At 38.9% G+C, this 19,583-nt stretch overlaps 1 protein-coding gene across 3 annotated transcripts in view; it reads left to right on the forward strand.

The window, feature by feature from the left end:
• LOC131158256 (cycloartenol synthase-like) overlaps positions 1 to 19,583 on the forward strand; it is a 102,456-nt gene that overhangs the window by 5,926 nt on the left and 76,947 nt on the right. Inside the window, exon 1 of one of the 3 annotated variants that reach the window (XM_058112994.1) lies at positions 6,958 to 7,398. The exons of 1 other annotated variant lie outside the window; for it this stretch is intronic. In XM_058112994.1, coding sequence (XP_057968977.1) covers positions 7,189 to 7,398 — 210 coding nt within the window. In that variant the 5' untranslated portion in view covers positions 6,958 to 7,188. Of the gene's footprint in view, positions 1 to 6,957; positions 7,399 to 19,583 lie in introns of those variants that run through there. One more of the 3 variants, XM_058112996.1, reaches the window with a different exon arrangement.

The following is a 19,583-nucleotide window of genomic DNA, read 5'->3' on the forward strand; positions in this document are numbered from 1 at the left end:
GTATATTTATTACACAATGATACATGGCTATGCATTGTTTTTTACACATGTTCAGATGGATTTATGCACGGTAAATGTAGCGTGATTGCAGCTAAGACTCAAGGAGAGTATTGAGGCTTGATTGGGGGAGTGATTGACGACTTGACCGCAGGAGCAATGGTAGGTGTTGACACCGGAGGAGAGATGGTAGGTGCTGACTTATCAGAACCTACCAGATGAGGCTCACATAAGACTTATTATATGGAGTGATTTCATTGGGCAAAAGGACTTCACCGTTGGTCCACGCTGGTCTTCCAGAAAGACCTAATTTTTTCTTGTACCTCAGGGGACATTTGGTTTGCAGCATTGAAAATAATCTCATGGAATGACATTTCCAAAAATCTCATTCTTGGGAATGGATGCCTTCCTCATGGGAATGTATTTGTATTGTTTGCATTGTAAGATTCTCAAAAGTGTATATAAGATTTTCGTGTTAATGCTTGATTAAACATGGGAATCTTAGCAAGCATTCAAGAAGATGACCATTATACCCTTAACATGGTATACCCAATATATGAAGAATTATTATTAACATAAAAAATTCTTAATAATATGTATTTAATTGAATCCATGTCATAAAATTCTCAACAATTATAAATTTTAAAAAACAACAGTTAAATAATTCAATTAATCAAAATAATTGAGGTAATATGATGTCTAAATAATAATAATAAAATTATATTATTATAACACTAATAATATTACGTTCCTTTTATTAATAATTTATTATTTTAAATATAATAATAGTGTCATAGTACTAGATTATAGGCGTATTGTGTTCAACTTTCCAAATTAACAAGGGCAATTTGGTCCAAAAAACCTATACAACATGCCTACTATGGGGGTTGGGGACTTAGGGTGGAGGGGGAGGGCGGATGTGAATGAGATGCCCATGTTTTCTGGGAATCTTTCATTCTCATGAACATAAAGATGCCTTTCACAAAGGATTCCCATGCTCAACAAATATGCGAAATAAGATGCCACGGGGCATCACATTCTGAGGAATGTCGTAAAACACTTCCTTAATTTTTTCAACTACTGCCATACTACTACCAAAAGTGCCCTTTTCAATTAGTAAGTCAAAGAAGATTTCTCTCCACCTCGCTCTCTCTCTCTCTCTTTGGGGGGGGGGGGGGAGTAAATTATGCCATAATTCCCGAAACTTTATTAAATTACTTTTGCCTTTTTGAAGCTTTAGTAATAGTTTGATTCTTAAAATTTTAAGTTTATCTTTGATAAGGTACATTATTTTGCTTGAGTATGGTATTTCAAGAACTAAATTGTTACAATTTAAATTTTAGGTAGTGAAGCCCACAAAGATTTGTGGTTGAGTGATTTACCCTTTTCTATAGACCCCTTTGTGGAATAGTGTGAAAGTATTTAAATTTTAAAGTGAATAACACAGTGTGACAAAACAAGATAGGGGAATAGATGATTGGATCACATAATGGGAACAAAAGATCTAAATTTCCAATACTAGTTGTATTACAATTTATGTTGGCATCATCATCGCTATTTAGTTTTGAGTTTGATTTTGACAAGAATACCTAGAGTCTAAAGTGTTTTTGTTTTCGTCAAAATTTATTGGACTAATCCGCAAGCTTAATTTCTTGAAAAGAGAGCTGAAAAAGCTTGGAGGACATATATTGTTCTCTAGGGGATTTATCTAATGCTTTAGTTAGGGACGGAAGAAGTAAGAGTAGAATGGCAATAGTGTTGGGATGCGCCCTCCCCATAGCTTCCCCAAGAGTCCCTTTAATAGGTGATGCACCCTTCTTGGCATTCAATGCTAAGGGCCTGTAACTCTTAGGGAGTTACATGACCTTAAAGGGTTATATCCCTTCATTTCCCTCCTTTAGTTAGGAGTTACCCTCCTTAATTCTCCTCCTTAATTAGATCTTAGGTTGCATCCTTTAATGCCAATGTGTCTTTTGCCTCCTTCATTCTAGATATTATTTTATCCCTATCAATTGTGTCAGTTCCCAATTTTTGGCACGTGATTGGTTGCGACTCCATCAAACATCTGATGGTCGCATTAAGCCTAGGCAAGAATTTGTTTCTATCATTTGAAAGCAAATTAGAAGCTAATTAGGAGTTAATACTCAAAACATAAGATACATATATTTTATAATGAAATTTTTTTTGTTTTTTTTAAACTTTCATTGGCAAGCTCTTTACATTGGGTTCTACTTTACATACAACATTTTTCAAACTCCTTAGACTAAATATGTTCACCAACATGATATATGTTAAGTATCTTTATATCTTCCTGCCAACATGTAGTACATGTCAAAATGGCAATCTTTGGGAGAACTTAATTAGTGGAGCTCTCCTTCAGTTTGAGCCTGAAATTGTCAAAGGAGTAGGGTGAGCAACCACGAGCTCAATAGACATTCTTAATTCCCTCTTATTCAAATAATGATTTTAATGCATTAAGATATGATTTTGTATGTGATGCATGAACACACTATTCTAAGCAATATGTGTGAACACACTCTTTATTCTGAGCAATCTCTTTATCGAAATTTGCCATCATAAAGCATTCAAGTAGCATGCATATCGGCATTTTTTTCAACATAGCAGTACTGTTCCAATTAAAAGATAAAAGTAAATTTGAGCTTATATACAATAATTTAGGCATAGCACCAATTGAAGACAAGATAAAGGAGGGGTGGTTTAAATGGTTTGGGCATTTGAAACGCAGACCTAGTAGAACACTTGTGAGGAGGAGTGAGTTGGTTATTATTTCTAGCATGAAAAGGGGTAGGGGTAGGCCTAAAATAACTTGGAATGAAGTAGTGAGGAAGGATTTAATAGCCCTTAATTTAATAGAGGAAAACACTGTCGATCAGGTGAATTGGTGAAAAAGGATTCATGTAGATGACCCCACATAGTGAGACTAAAGGCTTGTTGTTATTGTTGTTAGCAGTGCTGTCCCAACCAAGTGCAATTTTTATCTCAAATTAGTGCCAATTTCCAGTTATGCCATAGCAGGTAAAACCATCATCCTTATGAGATGAATATCTATTACATGAAAATTTTTCAACTAAACAAAATATGTGGTTATGATAACCAAAGGGAACATATGTAGTCATATCAAACAATTAGAGATAACAAGCTTAAATCTTCCTTATTAAGATTTAATTTAATGGAAGTTTCTACCCCTATTTCCTTTGAAACCCCAGATCCCTAGATGAATAAACAAAAATTAGGAACACCTGCCTTGATTTTCTGCATCTCCAAATTATTTTAAGTTTCTTCAGAATTTTTTGTATTTCCTCCTGATCTTCCTGAAGTTCCCTGACTTCCTACAGAGTTTTTCCTCTTCCCTTGCTTCTCTCTCTCTCTCTCTCTCTCTCTCTCTCTAGAATTAGGGTTCACAGCAGGAATTTATGTTATGGTTATTGCTGGAAACAGATGAGAACAGCACCCACTACAGCATTGCCAGCTGTGTGACATGTGTCTGCTGCTGGTGTGCGGTGCCTGCCAGGTGTTTGCTGCTGATCTGAGGTGCAACCAGGTGGCTTTTGCTGGTCTGTAGTCTGTGCGCTAAGTGTTGGCTGCTGGTCTGTAAAGCGGTTAGGTGGCTGTTACTGGTTTGCATTGTTGCCAGGTGTCATACCTGGTTTCAGCATGCCTCTTGTTTGCTTGTTTGTTTTTTTTTTTTGTCTTTTTTTTCTTGCCCCTACACTTATGTTATTTAAGCTTTAGCATGGGCCTTGCAATTTCCTGTGTACAAAAACAAAGGCGATATTGAAAACTGTAATAACTATCGTGGAATTAAGATATAGAGTCATATGATGAAATATAGGAAAAGGTAATTGAACATAGGATAAGATTATAAACGAAGATTTCAGAAAATCATTTTGGTTTTATGCCTGGGAGATCAACAACAGAAGCTATTTATCTTTTAAGAAGTTCAATGGAAAAGTTTAGGGAAAAGAAGAGGGATTTGCATATGGTTTTTATTGATCTAGAGAAAGCTTATGATAGAGTACCTTGAGAAGTTCTTTGGTGGTTTTAGAAAAGAAGGGATTTTGTAGTAGATATAAGGAGGTTATAAAGGACATGTATGATAGAGTAGTGACTAGCATTAGGACTGTAGGAGGTGAATCTAGAGATTTTTTCCAATCACAATAGGTGTACATCAAGGTTCTTCTTTGAGTCTTTATCTTTTTACTTTAGTAATTGATGAACTAACTAAGAATATCCAAAATGAGATCCCTTGGTGTATGTTGTTTGCAAATGATATCATGTTGATTGATGATAGTAGGAGCAGAGTGGAATCTAAGTTAGAACTTTGGAGAGCCACATTAGAGTCTAAAGGGTTCAGGATAAGTAGGAATAAGATAGAATATATGAAATGTAATTTTAGTAATACAAGGAGTAGCAATAGAGAGAAGATTAAACTTGATAATCAAGAGATTAGTAGCACTGATAGATTTAGATATCTTGGATCTATTTTGCAAGTTGAAGGGGAAATTGAAGATGTAGTACATAGAATTAAAACAGGTTGGGTAAAGTGGAGTAGTGTGTTATGTGTGTTGTGTGATTGTAGAATACCTTTAAATTAGAAGGAAAGTTTTATAAAACGACTATAAGGCTAGCTATGCTTTATGGTTCAGAAAGTTTAGCAACTAAGAAACAACATGTACAAAAAATAAAAGTTGCTTAGATGCTAATGTTAAGGTGGATGAGTGGTTTAACATTAAGGAGGGGCTACTTGGATGGTTTGGGCATTTAAAACATAGGCCTAGTATTACACCTATAACGAGGAGTGAGTTATTGTGTCTGACATGAAATGGGTTAGGCGTAGACCCAAACTAACTTGGAATGAGGTAGTGAGGAAGGATTTAATAGCCCTTAATCCAATAGATGAAAATGCCCTTGATCGAGTGAATTGACAGATGAGTGTTCATGTAGCTGACCCCACCTAGTGGGACTTAAGGCTTGTTGTTGTTGTAAGCCCCCCTCCTCTACCACTAATAGGTTGAATGAAATTTCCATAACTTAATTGATGAGCAATATGGCTAGTATGAACTTGTTCAATACAAAACAAAGCAAAATCATGCAAATTACTACCGTGGCCTAAATGGTTATTACAAGTTGGCCCCACTTCTAGGCCTTGTAATTATTTTCAGGCTTAGGAGTATCTTAAAAACGTAGAATAATCTTTTCACAAAGTTAAATACTAAGTTGAATGAACCCTTTTGAGATGGACAAGGTTGGCCAAAGCCGAGAAAAACTCATTGAGCCAAGGAGGGCACTACTAAGTTAAGTCATCCAACAACACTGAGTCGAGCTGATCAGCTTTAGCTGAGCCTATCTGTCCATCTGAGCCAAGCAACCCAAGTCAAGTTCACAAGACCGAGCCAATCTACACAGCCGAGCTGACCAGGTCAAGCTGCATATTTGCATTTCCAACTTTTTTTTCTAAGTTGAGTAGGCTTTCGCCATTTTTCGTTTGTCTCCTTGTAGCTGAGTCCAAAAGACCCCCTTTTTTGTATGTCTTTTTGCCTCCTTATAGCTCAGTAGTCTCCTTTTTTTTTTCTTCGTTTGGATCACCCCAACTGTCTTCAATTTTTTATATTGATGGCCAATAATTGTTTATTGCCTTGCTCACAAACCATAGCAAAATACCTTTTTTAGTTGTTACTTTGGGTAATACCTAGAACAATTAGACATATGCATAGTCTATGTATTATATGTCCTATATCTCTAGTGGCTAGTTCCTTTTTATCAATTTGTATAAGAAAAGCTTGTCTTTGCATGCATACATATATAGGTTAATCAAATTTTATGGGCAAAGCTCCTTTATCATCCTTATGAGCAAAGCTCATGCGTTAAAATGTAAGCAAAGTGTTTTTTTTTTTTTTTTTTGTCAATTTTCATTAGCAGAGCTTATTTGCTTATGAGTAGAGCTCATCTGTTTCTTTGAGTAGAGCTCATCTGTTTCTCTAAGTAGAGCTTGTTTGTTTCTATGAGTAGATCTCATCTATCAATTTGGGTAAAGCTCAATTGCTAATAGGAGAAGAGCTCATTTGTTTGTGAGTAAAGTGAGCAAAACTCATTTGTTGATATGAGCAGAGCTCATTTGTTTATATGAGTAGAGCTTCTGTGTCAATATGAGTAGAGATCATTTTTCCTTGGTCATTTTACCAAGCAGGCCTATTTGGTCTTTTGAGCTAGTTTTGTAGCCTTTTTATGCTATTCTTTGGAACATTATTTTTTTTGTGTTCATATATCACTTAAAAGAGAATGACTTATCACATTATAATTGGGCTATATGATGTACTAAATTACAAACTGTAATTTTTCCTTGGTTATATTACATTTTTAACTAAATTACAAACTGTAAATTATAAATGAAAATTTTAATTAATAATTGATTTTTCACTCAAATAATTCAGAAAACAATTTAATTAATAATGAAAACCTGGTAGACAGAAAATCTCACTACTCCAAGTAGCGAGATTTAACTAAATTATATTAGTGAAAATTTAAATTAATAATTAATTATTCACTAAAATAATTTAGAAAACAAAATTAGGTGTACAACACAGAAAATATCGCTACTCGGAGTAGCGAGATTTAAACGCCAGACTGATTCTCGGTGAGATGCGTGGCAGCCAAATCTCGCTATTTCAAGTAGCGAAATTACGTCAGAGTTATTATGGGAAATATTTCTTAGAAAGAGGTATTATTTAATATATTTAAAAAAAAAAAGATAATATGGAAAAAAACTCGTTAGAAAGGGTATGGGAGAAGGGGACTGCTGTTACTTCCCGCTATGCTCATCGCGACATTCCAATCTATTAAGAAAAAGAAAAAATGTGCGAACGAGGACGCGAACAGGCGCAATTTTCAATTTTAAATAAGAAACAAACAGACCTCGGTCGGTCACGAGAAGACAGTCCAATAAAATTTGGGCCATGACCAGAAATTTAAAATATTATTAACAATAAATTATTACTTGTGATAAGATCATTTTCATATTTTTTATTTCAATTATTATTTTTCAAATGAAAATGGCGCAGAGGCATGGCTAGAAAAATGCAGCGGCGGAGATGGAGGAAAGCAGTGTTCAAGCGCAGTGAATGCGAGTGATTTAGGACAGCAGTGGGTTCAGTGTAGAAGTGGGAAGTGGTAATGTGGAAGCTGAAGATCGGAGGGGAAGGAGGGAGTGGAAATGATCCATGGCTTCGAACTGTCAACAATCACGTCGGACGACAGATCTGGGAGTTCGATCCGCGCTCGGGAACTATAGAAGAGCTGGCGCAGATCGAGAAGGCTCGCGAGGATTTCTCCCTTCATCGCTTCGACAAGAAGCACAGCGCGGATTTGCTCATGCGGTATCAGGTGAGTTCTCTTGACTCTTCACTCTTTACTCTTCTTTTCTTTCCATGTTACTATCTTTCCTAGAAAAAAAAATTGTTTCTTTCCGGGATTTTCTCGTTGAATGAAATGGGTTTTTTTTTTGACTTTTAATGTTGCCTCCGTGTTTGCCTTGGGTCATGAATGTCGTTAATGGTTCTCATTTTTGTTCTGTTTGAGTGGAAAAACTAGGTCCTCCTAGTGTCATCCGGTCAGTCCTCTCCATTGAATAAATCACTCCAAATAATGAGTCTTACCAGATTATAAGTGGAACCTAAAGAAGAAAGTAATTTGGTATATTTATTACACAATGATACATGGTTATGTGTCACGGTCCGCCTCTTTTCGCACCGTTGTGAAGGGCCGTGCGGCGCTAGCTAAAGCACTCTTGCTTAACTAGCTAGCCTATCGTTTACCAACATTCATCCACGAAGCACTTTCATTAACATTCAATCAAATAGCAGCGGAAATAATAATCAATTCATGAAAGTCGTGGCAACCAAGCAGTAAACATTGAAGCAAACGTAATTCATTAACAAATCCTCCGTTGACATGTTGTACTTAGCGAGGGAGGTAAGTAGGCTAAGCACGTTGACAATTGCTAGTGAGTTTTACAATGACTGATGAACACTCACCCTCCCCTAAAGAGGTTTTTATGTAATTATCATCCTGACACTAGGAAACATCAAAGTGACCGAGGAGTCATACTGTCTTATTTGGCTTACAAAGACTCTACTAGCAGAAATTAACCCTACACTAGTATTGACATGATGGAAACCCATCCTAAGGACACGAGATAAGTGGTCACAGGCAAGCATAATGCCTTGAACAAGCTTAGCTCGTGACATTCTCCCCCACTTATGCGGTCGACGTCCTCGTAGACTTTTGGCGGTAGGTACACTTCAACTTTGTCCACGAATGGTTTCAAATCTTCCGCAGAAATCCAGCTGACTTCTTTGTCATCAAGGCACTTCCACTTCACTAGGAACTTCTGCCACTTCTTCCTTGAGGATATGAACTTTCTTTCTGCAAGGATCTCTTCAACTTCATGTCTGTCAAGTTGCACTATCTTCAACTCTGCGTTGTTTGACTGACTCCTGCTCAGGTTGTTGGTGTTGGCGTTGAATGGCTTGAGGCAGTTGACATGAAACTGCGGTCTTCTCTCCTGTTCTGCTCACTTCTTCATCTGCTTAGAAGCTTTCTCTAGATAGGCTTGGGCAAAGTCTGCATTCTGTCTCCCTTCACTAGTGAAGATGTATGCCCTAGGACTCTTCCGTCTGTATGGCTCGCCCACTGTGAGAGGTAACAGTGGCAGCTGGCTTGTAACAAGCTTAAAAGGGCTCTTGTTGGTTGTTGAGCGCCTTTGGGCGTTGCCACAGAATGGAGCCACGTCAAGTAGTTGCACGCCATTCTTCTGGTTGTCGATGACAAAATGGCACAAGTACTTATCTAGCAGCTCTCTGAATCTCTTCATAACTCGAAGAGATGTCAAGGTGTGACCTGAATATCCTGAAAAACTCTGTTAAGAAGTTGTCAGTGAACATTAAATCTTGGTCACAAATAATAACTTGGGGAACACCCCAATATCTCACAATAGTCACAAGGAACAATTGTGTCGTCCCCTCTGCCGAACAATACTTTGGTGCGGCCATGAAAGTACCATACTTCTTCCGCTCCCCTTTGTCTTGTTGGCAAGTGAGACAAGTTTTGGTATAATTAACCACATCATCCCGCGTGTGCGGCCAATAATACCTCCCCAGTAGTCCTGTCCTTGGAGTCATTCTCCGCGAATACCCCTCAACGAACTTCCTGTAGTATAAGGCCAAGAAAGGAACGCAACTCCTTCACTGTCCTGGGGATCTTCCATTCTTGAATCATCCTTACCTTCTCCATACCCCTCCGGATATGACCTTGTTCAACGACTTGACCAAGGAATTTGTTGCTCCGCCGAGCGAAAGAGAAATTCTCCTTCTTCACATTCAGACTGTTTCCCTTTAGTCTGTCGAACACCTTCCGTAGATGCTCTTCATGTTTCCTCTGAAACGACACCGATGCTCCCAACGGTGTTTTGGACGGGCGAACACATCCCGCTTCCACTTCATCAAGTTGCTTCCCCAACTCTACTATCTCTCTAGGCGCAATCCAACATGGCCCTTTAGCAGGTGGTTTCACTCCTGATAACAACTCGATTTCTTGCTCCACAGTCCGTCGTGAAGGCAAATTTTGAGGCAGCTTATCTGGCAACACCTCTTTATCCTCATCCAACACTACTTGGATGGTCATAGGCTCCAGCTCTTGGCCTACTTCTTTGTCTACCACCACCGTGGCTAGACGTGTCTGCTCACCCTGACCCAATCCTTCATTAAGTTGTATGGCTGAAAGGGACTTCCCGTTGTCTCCTTTCGTTGCAACGACTTGCACCATGCACGAGTGATCTCCCATCAGACACAGGGAACCAGCTGAAGGCATCAGCACTGCCCTCGTCCCCATTAGGAACTCCATTCCTAGAATGACTGGATAGTCATCCAATGGCACCGCTGTGAAATTCGCATGACCTTCCCACTGTCCAAGCTTTATAGCGACTTGCTTGGCTACTCCCAGAGTAGGTTGGGCTACAGAATTAACTGCTTTCATGCGTCCTGTATCCTTCTCTAAGGATAAGTTGAGTCTCCCTACTTCCAACTGCGAAACAAAATTATGAGTAGCTCCCGTATCCACCATAGCGCGAGTACTCTTCCCATTTATCCTCAAGTCCACAAACATTAACCCTCTTGCTCGTGTAACTTTTGGTGTTTTTGTCTGCTTTTCCAATGCGATCACCAACCACACTGAACCCACCCTCGGGGCATCATCTTCTTCCCCATTGTCTTCCACTACCTGTTCTACAATGGAAGCCTGTAAGGCATTAAGTGATGCTTTGTGAGGGCACTCAAAAACTCTATGAGGACCTCGACACAAGAAACACTCAATTTTACTTTTCCCCTTTCCATTGGGTGTGTTGAACCCTTGAGACGATGAAGCTTCCTGTGAGGTTGATGATTTAGAGTCGGTTCCCCCACTCTTGGGTTTGCCATTTTTGAAAGACTTTCCACTGTTTCCCTCTCCGCCAAACTGTTTGGACGAAGTGGTCTCATCACCAGCGTAGTCTGTCAAGCGTTCTGCAGCCGCTTGTGCAGTTGACAAGTCTTGAACCCTTTGCCTATGAAGTTCAGTTCTTGCCCACGGTTTCATCCCCTCTAGAAAATAGAACAACTTGTCCTTCTCCGACATATCCCGAATATCCAACATTAAAGCAGAAAATTGTTTCACATATTCGCTGATTGACCCCGTATGCTTGAGATCTCTCAGTTTTCTCCTTGCATTATACTCAACGTTCTCAAGAAAGAATTGGGCCTTGAGCTCTCTCCTCAAGTCTGCCCAACTATCAATTACACAGTTTCTATTTTCAATTTCTCTGTACTTGGTACGCCACCACAGTTTGGCATCACCAACCAAGTACATGGTCGTAGTATCCACCTTTGCCTGTTCTGAGGCCATCCTCACAACGCAAAAGTACTGCTCCACATCAAACAAGAAGTTCTCTAACTCCTTGGCATCTCGGGCACCCCCATACGTCCTGGGTTCTGGCACCTTGGTTTTGCTAACTCCCGGAGTGTTGGAGTTCCCCATAGCAAGAACCATCACATTCATCTTTGCATCCAGATCTGCCATCCGGGCCTGCAAAGCTTCCACTGTGTGGCGAAAGTCCTATGACAAGTCGCCTAGCAAACCTATTTGATGTTTTTGTGATCCCATCACCTCATCAACAAGTTCTTTCGCCCACCTCCGCGGCCATAGTTTTGGTCGTCTCTTCAACCTGTGCTTCCAGCACGCTGATCCTCTCAGCAGTGTTTGGTGCCATGGTCACTTACCAAAGCTTCCCAAATCCAACAACGAAGGAAATCGAATTCACATAGCAACTCAACCTTGGGTTCTCACCAAGTGTCACCGACTTGGCTCTGATACCAAATGTCACGGTCTGCCTCTTTTCACACCGTTGTGAAGGGCCGTGCGGCGCTAGCTAAAGCACTCTTGCTTAACTAGCCAGCCTATCATTTACCAACATTCATCCACGAAGCACTTTCATTAACATTCAATCAGATAGCAGCGGAAATAATAATCAATTCATGAAAGCCGTGGCAACCAAGAGTTCCAACCAGATAGCGGAGTAAGCATTTAATTGTCGACCAATGAAGGGTGGAAGGAGAGTGCATGAACTGAGACAACTTGTTAATGGCAAAGGACACGTCCTGGAGAGGTATTGCAACAACCCAAGAGTTTGACGATACAAGGTAGCATCAGTTGATGGAGAACCATCCGACAATGTGAGAGCTTCAGTAGTTGCAAGAGGAGTAGAAACATGCTTGGCATCGTCCATGTTGACTCGATGTAGGAGATCTTGGATATATTTCCTTTGAGACAGAAACAAACCATTAGAGGTAAAGTGAGCTTCAACCCCAAAAAAATATGAGAGATTACCAAGATCCTTAAGAGAGAATCGTTTGGAGAGAACAGTGATGAAGGCAGTCACAAAAGTAGCGAAGGATCCAATGACGATGATGTCATCTACATATACTAATAGATAAAGAACTATGTTGGAAGTGTGGAGCATAAAGTCATAGCAAGAGTAAGTAATAATTGAACAATAGCAGGTTTGACTTTGGGCTGTAGGTTTCAAAATAATTTATCCCTGGTCATTGATGAAAACCTTTGGCCACTAAGCGAACTTTATAACGACCTATGGACCTATCAGGATTCCTTTTAATTCTATAGACCCACCTACACCCAATAACATTTTGTGTAGGAGTACGTGGAACAAGAGACCATGTGTGATTGGAGAGTAAGGCATTGTATTCCTTGCTCATGGCTTGTCGCCATGAGAGGTGTTGCTGGGCCTGTTTGAAGGTGGAAGGTTCAATAGTGGAGGCAGTGGTGGTGGTGTGAAGGTAAAAAATGCGCTTTGGCTTTGTAATGTTATTATGTAGTTGGTATTATAAGGGTGAGGTTCTGCTAGAATTGTGGATGGAGAGGATATCGGAGATGAGATACTTACCTGGGAAGGATTGGATGCATCCGATGGTGGAGGCGTGGAGGAGGATCTCGAGAATGGAATGGCCTTGTGTAGAGATTTAGTCTTGCAAGAAGAAGACTCACCATGCAAAGTAGGAGTAAGAGGAGATATAGACTCAACTTGAAGGGTAGAGGTAACGGGCAACTGGAAGTGAGTAGGAGAAGATGCAGGAATGGACACTTGAGTTGAATTAGATAGCCAATCAGTGGAGGAAGGTAAGATGAAAGGTGATGTTGTAAGAGATTTGTTATTTTGAAGGGGAAATGTGTGTTCCACAAATACGACATGTCTAGAGATGTAAAGTTTATTAGTGGTGGGATCAAGGCACATATAGGCATGATGTGGAATTGAGTAGCCAACGAATATACAAGGATGGGACCGTGGTTGGAGTTTGTGAGAGGTGTAGGGTCGTAACCATGGATAACAGAGACAGACAAATGTTTTAAAGGATAAATAATTAGGTGACTGCTTAAAGAGATGAGAAAAGGGAGATTGATGACTTGTTACCGAAGAAGGCATTTGGTTGATGAGGTAAACGACGACTTGAAATGATAAGGACCAGTATTTGAGTGGGACAGATGCATGATGTAAGAAGGCTAGTGCAGTTTCAACAACATGGCGTGCCAACATGTTTTGGGGTATGAGGAGGAGATTTGAGATGTTGAATACCAACCCGAGAGAGAAAATGTCCAAGACTAGTGGCTTTGCCACTTCTATCTGTATAAACAGTTTTAATTGTTGTAGAAAAATAATTTTCAACAAGTGATTTGAATCGTTCAAATATGGAAGTAACATTTGATTTCTTTTTGATAGGATAAAGCTAGTATATTTGGTAAAGTAATCTACAAAAATAACGTAATAGTGAAAGTTATCAAAGGAAGGAAGAGGAGCAGGTCCCCAAACATCCATAAATAAAGTTTCCGAAAGTCTAGAACAAATTAAGGACAAAACACCAAAAGGGAGTTTGTGGCTTTTATTACATAAACATGCATTACAAGAATGAGACAAGGAACTAGACTTAAAGAAAGGTAGTTTATTAGATGCAATGATTTAATGAAGAATTTAGGAGGACGGATGACCAAGATGATTGTGCCAAAGATTGACCGTTAGGAGGGAAGGTCTGGACAAGGTTGTTGTGAGAGTTGATTGTTTTGGTGAAGTGGATGTTCTACTAAATGAAGTCGCCACTCATAGACGTTTCTTCTATTCTGACCTTGCACCAAGGATGCCCCCGTGGTTAGATCCTGCACAAGAAAAAAGTCAGGAAAAAATTCAATAGAGGTGTTATTGTGTGAGCAAAATTGAGAGACAGAAAGAAGATATTTCTTAATGTTGGGTGCACACAAAACATTGTTGAGTTTGAAAGTGGAATCACAGGAATTAAGAGTGGTAAATCCAATGTAAGTAATAGGAGTAGTATTACCATTCCCAACCATGACATCATCAGTGCCACCATACTAGTGAATAGATAGGTTATGCAAATCTAATGTGATGTGATGAGATGCCCCGAAGTTAACTATCCAACCCAATTGATTACTCGGAGTTTTGTGAGCTGTGAAGTTGGCTTGCGGCCAGTTGATGGGTAAGGAACGTGATCTGCATACTTTGGCAACATGACCAGGCTTGTCACACAATTGATAGATGATTCGAGGTTGATTCCCATTGAAATTAGGCCACCAATTTTGATTTGAGTAGTTGACGAGAGTCCTTGATTTTGGAAACTGTTAGAAAAATTTTGGTTGCCATGATTTCTATAGGAATTCTGTTGGAGCTGATTGTTGTTCCCTGGGCAGCCATTAAAATTTCCTCCAAATCGTGACTGTTTTTGAAAGGTATTGAAGTTACCGTTTTTGCCTTTCTTGCTGTGTTGCTTTTGTGAATATTGGGCAGTGATGTGAGAGTCTGTCGAGTGTAATTGCTTGATACTCGTTTCATAGTCCATAAGTTTTTCCACTAATTCTTCAAAGGAGATTGATGATTCTCGTGCACGTAAGGCAGCTTTGAGTTCTTTGTAATCATTGGTAAGACCATTGAGCGTATGTACCACTATTTCCCCATCACTCATGTTGTGCCCAATCATTGCAAGATCATCAATAATAGTTTTAACAGTTTGCATAAATTCAGAAATGCTTTTTCCTTGTTGACTAACCTTGGTGAAGGAGTTAATTAGACTAACCATTCGAGTATTGGATTTATTGGCAGAGGTGGTTTTGAGTTTGCGCTAGGCTTACTTAGCATTTTTACATCGAGAGGCAATCAGTCTTACTAGTCCAGTGACAACTATTTGGATAGCAAGCGGCAGTAGTCGATCTTGATGAATCCAAGTTTTGTACTTTGGATCATCGGCTGGTGGGCATGGATGTGTTCCATCTACAAATCCCATGAGATCAAACCCAAGAAGAAGATTTGTCATTTGTGAGTTCCACATTGAATAGTTTCCTCCACTGGAAAGTTTGTGAGGAATAAGTGTGGATGTATTGATGGAGACAACATGAGTATTGCTACCTGTAGATATAACCGTGGCTTGACTTGATTCAGTCATAATTAAAAAGGGTAAAACGAGATACAAGAAGATAATTTAGTTGGTTGAGTGTTGGATTTAGAGAAAGAGAAGTTTATTTTCAAGATACATGAGAGTGGAATTTATTAAGAGAAATTTTTTTTTTTTTGAATGGCAGAGAATGGGACAAATGGATGGGAATCTGTCGAAAGTGGAAAAGAAAACGGTAAAGAGACGTGTTGAGGGCTTGGGGTGTGCTGACGGGAATTAGTTGTACATCACGGATCTTTTTGGATTGCAACTGGTGACCAGAGGGCCAATGCCGTCACCGGGAATAAGCGTCACAGCACGGGGAGCGCTGTCGCCAGGTCGGGGTGGGTCTCCGGACGTCTTGCAGGGAGGCCGCCTGGCGGAGGAATTGAAGCTTGGAGAATCACTGTGGCAGGGTCTGAGAAGTGGAATGAAGATCAGTAGAGGCTGATGGTGGGTCTCTTGGCGTCCATGACGGCTACGGATGTCTTCGAGAGTGTTCGGTTGGCAGAGGAATTGAAGCCTGGAGATTATTTGAGAAAAGGAGGGGAAGATGATTTGGGTTTCGAGGAAGGGCAGGTCTCTGACTTCGGCAGGGATTTGGCCAGAAAAAAAAAGAAAAAAAAATTTGTGAGGGTGGTGATGTGACTAGTGTTTGGAGTGTAGATGAGAGAGAGAGGCTCAGGCAGCTTTGCGTTTGGCAATCATTGATTGTCGATTTCAAGAATCAATAGGCTCTAATACCATAAAGAAGAAAGTAATTTGGTATATTTATTACACAATGATACATGGCTATGCATTGTTTTTTATACATGTTCAAATGGATTTATACACGGTAAATGTAGCGTGATTGCAGCCAAGACTCAAGCAGAGTATTGAGGCTTGATTGGAGGAGTGATTGACGGCTTGACCGGAGGAGCAATGGTAGGTCTTGACACCGGAGGAGAGATGGTAGTTGCCGACTTACCAGAACCTACCAGATGAGGCTCACATAAGACTGATTATATGGAGTGATTTCATTGGACAAAAGGACTTCACCATTGGTCCACGCTGGTCTTCCAAAAAGACCTAATTTTTTCTTGTACCGTAGGGGACATTTGGTTTGCTGCGTTGAAAATAATCTCATGGAATGACGTTTCCAAAAATCTCATTCTTGGGAATGGATGCCTTCCTCATGGGAATGTATTTGTATTGTTTGCATTGTAAGATTCTCAAAAGTGTATATAAGATTTTCATGTTAATGCTTGATTAAACATGGGAATCTTAGCAAGCATTCAAGAAGATGACCATTATACCCTTAACATGGTATGCCCAATATATGAAGAATTATTATTAACATAAAAAATTCTTAATAATATGTATTTAATTGAATCCATGTCATAAAATTCTCAACAATTATAAATTTTAAAAAACAACAGTTAAATAATTCAATTAATCAAAATAATTGAGGTAATATGATGTCTAAATATTAATAATTAAATTATATTATTATAACACTAATAATATTATGTTCCTTTTATTAATAATTTATTATTTTAAATATAATAATAGAGTGTAATAGTACTAGATTATAGGCGTATTGTGTTCAACTTTCCAAATTAACAAGGGCAATTTGGTCCAAAAAACCTATACAACTTGCCTACTGTCGGGGGTTGAGGGTTTAGGGGGGAGGGGGAGGGGGAGAGGGAGGGCAGATGTGAATGAGATGCCTATGTTTTCTGGGAATCTCTCATTCTCATGAACATTAAGATGCCTTTCACAAAGGATTCCCATGCTCAACAAATATGCGAAATAAGATGCCACGGGCATCACATTCCGAGGAATGTTGTAAGATGCCACAAACCAAACACTTCCTTAATTTTTTCAACTACTGCCATGCTACTACCAAAAGTGTCCTTTTCAATTAGTAAGTCAAAGAAGATGTCTCTCCACCTCTCTCTCTCTCTCTCTGTCTCTCTCTCTCTTTCTTTGGGGGGGGGGGGGGGGGGGGAGTAAATTATGGCATAATTCCCGAAATTTTATTAAATTGCTTTTCCCTTTTTGAAGCTTTAGTAATAGTTTGATTCTTAAAATTTTAAGTTCATCTTTGATAAGGTACTTTATTTTGCTTGAGTATGGTATTTCAAGAACTAAATTGTTACAATTTAAATTTTAGGTAGTGAAGCCCAAAAAGATTTGTGGTTGAGTGATTTACCCTTTTCTATAGACCCCTTTGTGGAATAGTGTGAAAGTGTTTAAATTTTAAAGTGAATAATACAATGTGATAGAACAAGATAGGGAATAGATGCTTGGATCACATAATGCGAACAAAAGATTTTAATTTCCAATACTAGTTGTATTACAATTTATGTTGGCATCATCATCGCTATTTAGTTTTGAGTTTGATTTTGACAAGAATACCTAGAGTTTGAAGTGTTTTTGTTTTCGTCAAAATTTATTAGACTAATCCGCAAGCTTAATTTCTTGAAAAGAGAGCAGAAAAAGCTTTGAGGACATATATTGTTCTCTAGGGGATTTATCCAATGCTTTAGTTAGGGACGGAAGAAGTTAGAGTAGAATGGCAATAGTGTAGGGATGAGCCCTCCCCATAGCTTCCCCAAGAGTCCCTTCAATAGGTGATGCACCCTTCTTGGCATTCAATGCTAAGGGCCTTTAACTCTTAGGGAGTTACATGACCTTAAAGGGTTATATCCCTTCATTTCCCTCCTTTAGTTAGGAGTTACCCTCATTAATTCTCCTCCTTAATTAGATCTTAGGTTGCATCCTTTAATGCCAATGTGTCTTTTGCCTCCTTCATTCTAGATATTATTTTATCCCCATCAGTTGTGTCAGTTCCCAATTTTTGGCACGTGATAAGCCTAGGCAAGAATTTGTTTCTATCATTTGAAAGCAAATTAGAAGCTAATTAAGAGTTAATACTCAAAACATAAGATACATATATTTTATAAAGAATTTTTTTTTGTTTTTTTAAACTTTCACTGGCAAGCTCTTTACATTGGGTTGTACTTTACATACAACATTTTTCAAACTCCTTGAACTAAATATGTTCACCAACATGATATATGTTTAGTATCTCTATATCTTCCTGCCAACATGTAGTACATGTCAAAATGGCAATCTTTGGGAGAACTTAATTAGTGGAGCTCTCCTTCAGTTTGTGCTTGAAATTGTCAAAGGAGTAGGGTGAGCAACCACGAGCTCAGCAGACATTCTTAATTCCCTCTTATTCAAATAATGATTTTAATGCATTAAGATATGATTTTGTATGTGATGCATGAACACACTATTCTAAGCAATATGTGTGAACACACTCTTTATTCTGAGCAATCTCTTTATCGAAATTTGCCATCATAAAGCATTCAAGTAGCATGCATATTGGCCTTTTTTTAAACATAACAGTACTGTTCCAATTAAAAGATAAAGTAAATTTGAGCATATATGCAATAATTTAGGCATAGCACCAATTGAAGACAAGATAAAGGAGGGGTGGTTTAAATGGTTTGGGCATTTGAAACGCAGACCTAGTAGAACACTTGTGAGGAGGAGTGAGCTAGTTAATGTTTTTGGCATGAAAAGGGGCAGGGGTAGGCCTAAAATAACTAGGAATGAAGTAGTGAGGAAGGATTTAATAGCCCTTAATTTAATAGAGGAAAACACTATCGATAAGGTGAATTGGTGAAAAAGGATTCATGTAGATGACCCCACGTAGTGAGACTAAAGGCTTGTTGTTATTGTTGTTAGCAGTGCTGTCCCAACCAAGTGCAATTTTTATCTCAAATTAGTGCCAATTTCCAGTTATGCCATAGCAGGTAAAACCATCATCCTTATGAGATGAATATCTATTACTTGAAATTTTTCCAACTAAACAAAATATGTGGTTATGATAACCAAAGGGAACATATGTAGTCATATCAAACAATTAGAGATAACAAGCTTAAATCTTATTAAGATTTAATTTAATGCAAGTTTCTACCCCTATTTCCTTTGAAACCCCAGATCCCTAGATGAATAAACAAAAATTAGGAACACCTTCCTTGATTTTCAGCATTTCCAAATTATTTTAAGTTTCTTCAGAATTTTTTGTATTTCCTTCTGATCTTCCTGAAGTTCCCTGACTTCCTACAGAGTTTTTCCTCTTCCCTTGCTTCTCTCTCTCTCTAGAATTAGGGTTCACAGCAGGAATTTATGTTATGGTTATTGCTGGAAACAGATGAGAACAGCACCCACTACAGCGTTGCCAGCTGTGTGACATGTGTCTGCTGCTGGTGTGCGGTGCTTGCCAGGTGTTTGCTGCTGATCCGATGTGCAACCAGGTGGCTTTTTCTGGTCTGTAGTCTGTGCGCTAAGTGTTGGATGCTGGTCTGTAAAGCGGTTAGGTGGCTGTTACTGGTTTCAGCATGCCTCTTCTTTGTTTGTTTGTTTTTTTTGTTTTTGTTTTTCTTGCCCCTACACTTATGTTATTAAGTTTTAGCATGGGCCTCGCAATTTCCTGTGTACAAAAACAAAGGCGATATTGAAAACTATAATAAC

Source organism: Malania oleifera, chromosome 6, assembly GCF_029873635.1.
Source record: "Malania oleifera isolate guangnan ecotype guangnan chromosome 6, ASM2987363v1, whole genome shotgun sequence".
In the NCBI taxonomy this organism is placed as follows: Eukaryota; Viridiplantae; Streptophyta; class Magnoliopsida; order Santalales; family Ximeniaceae; genus Malania; species Malania oleifera.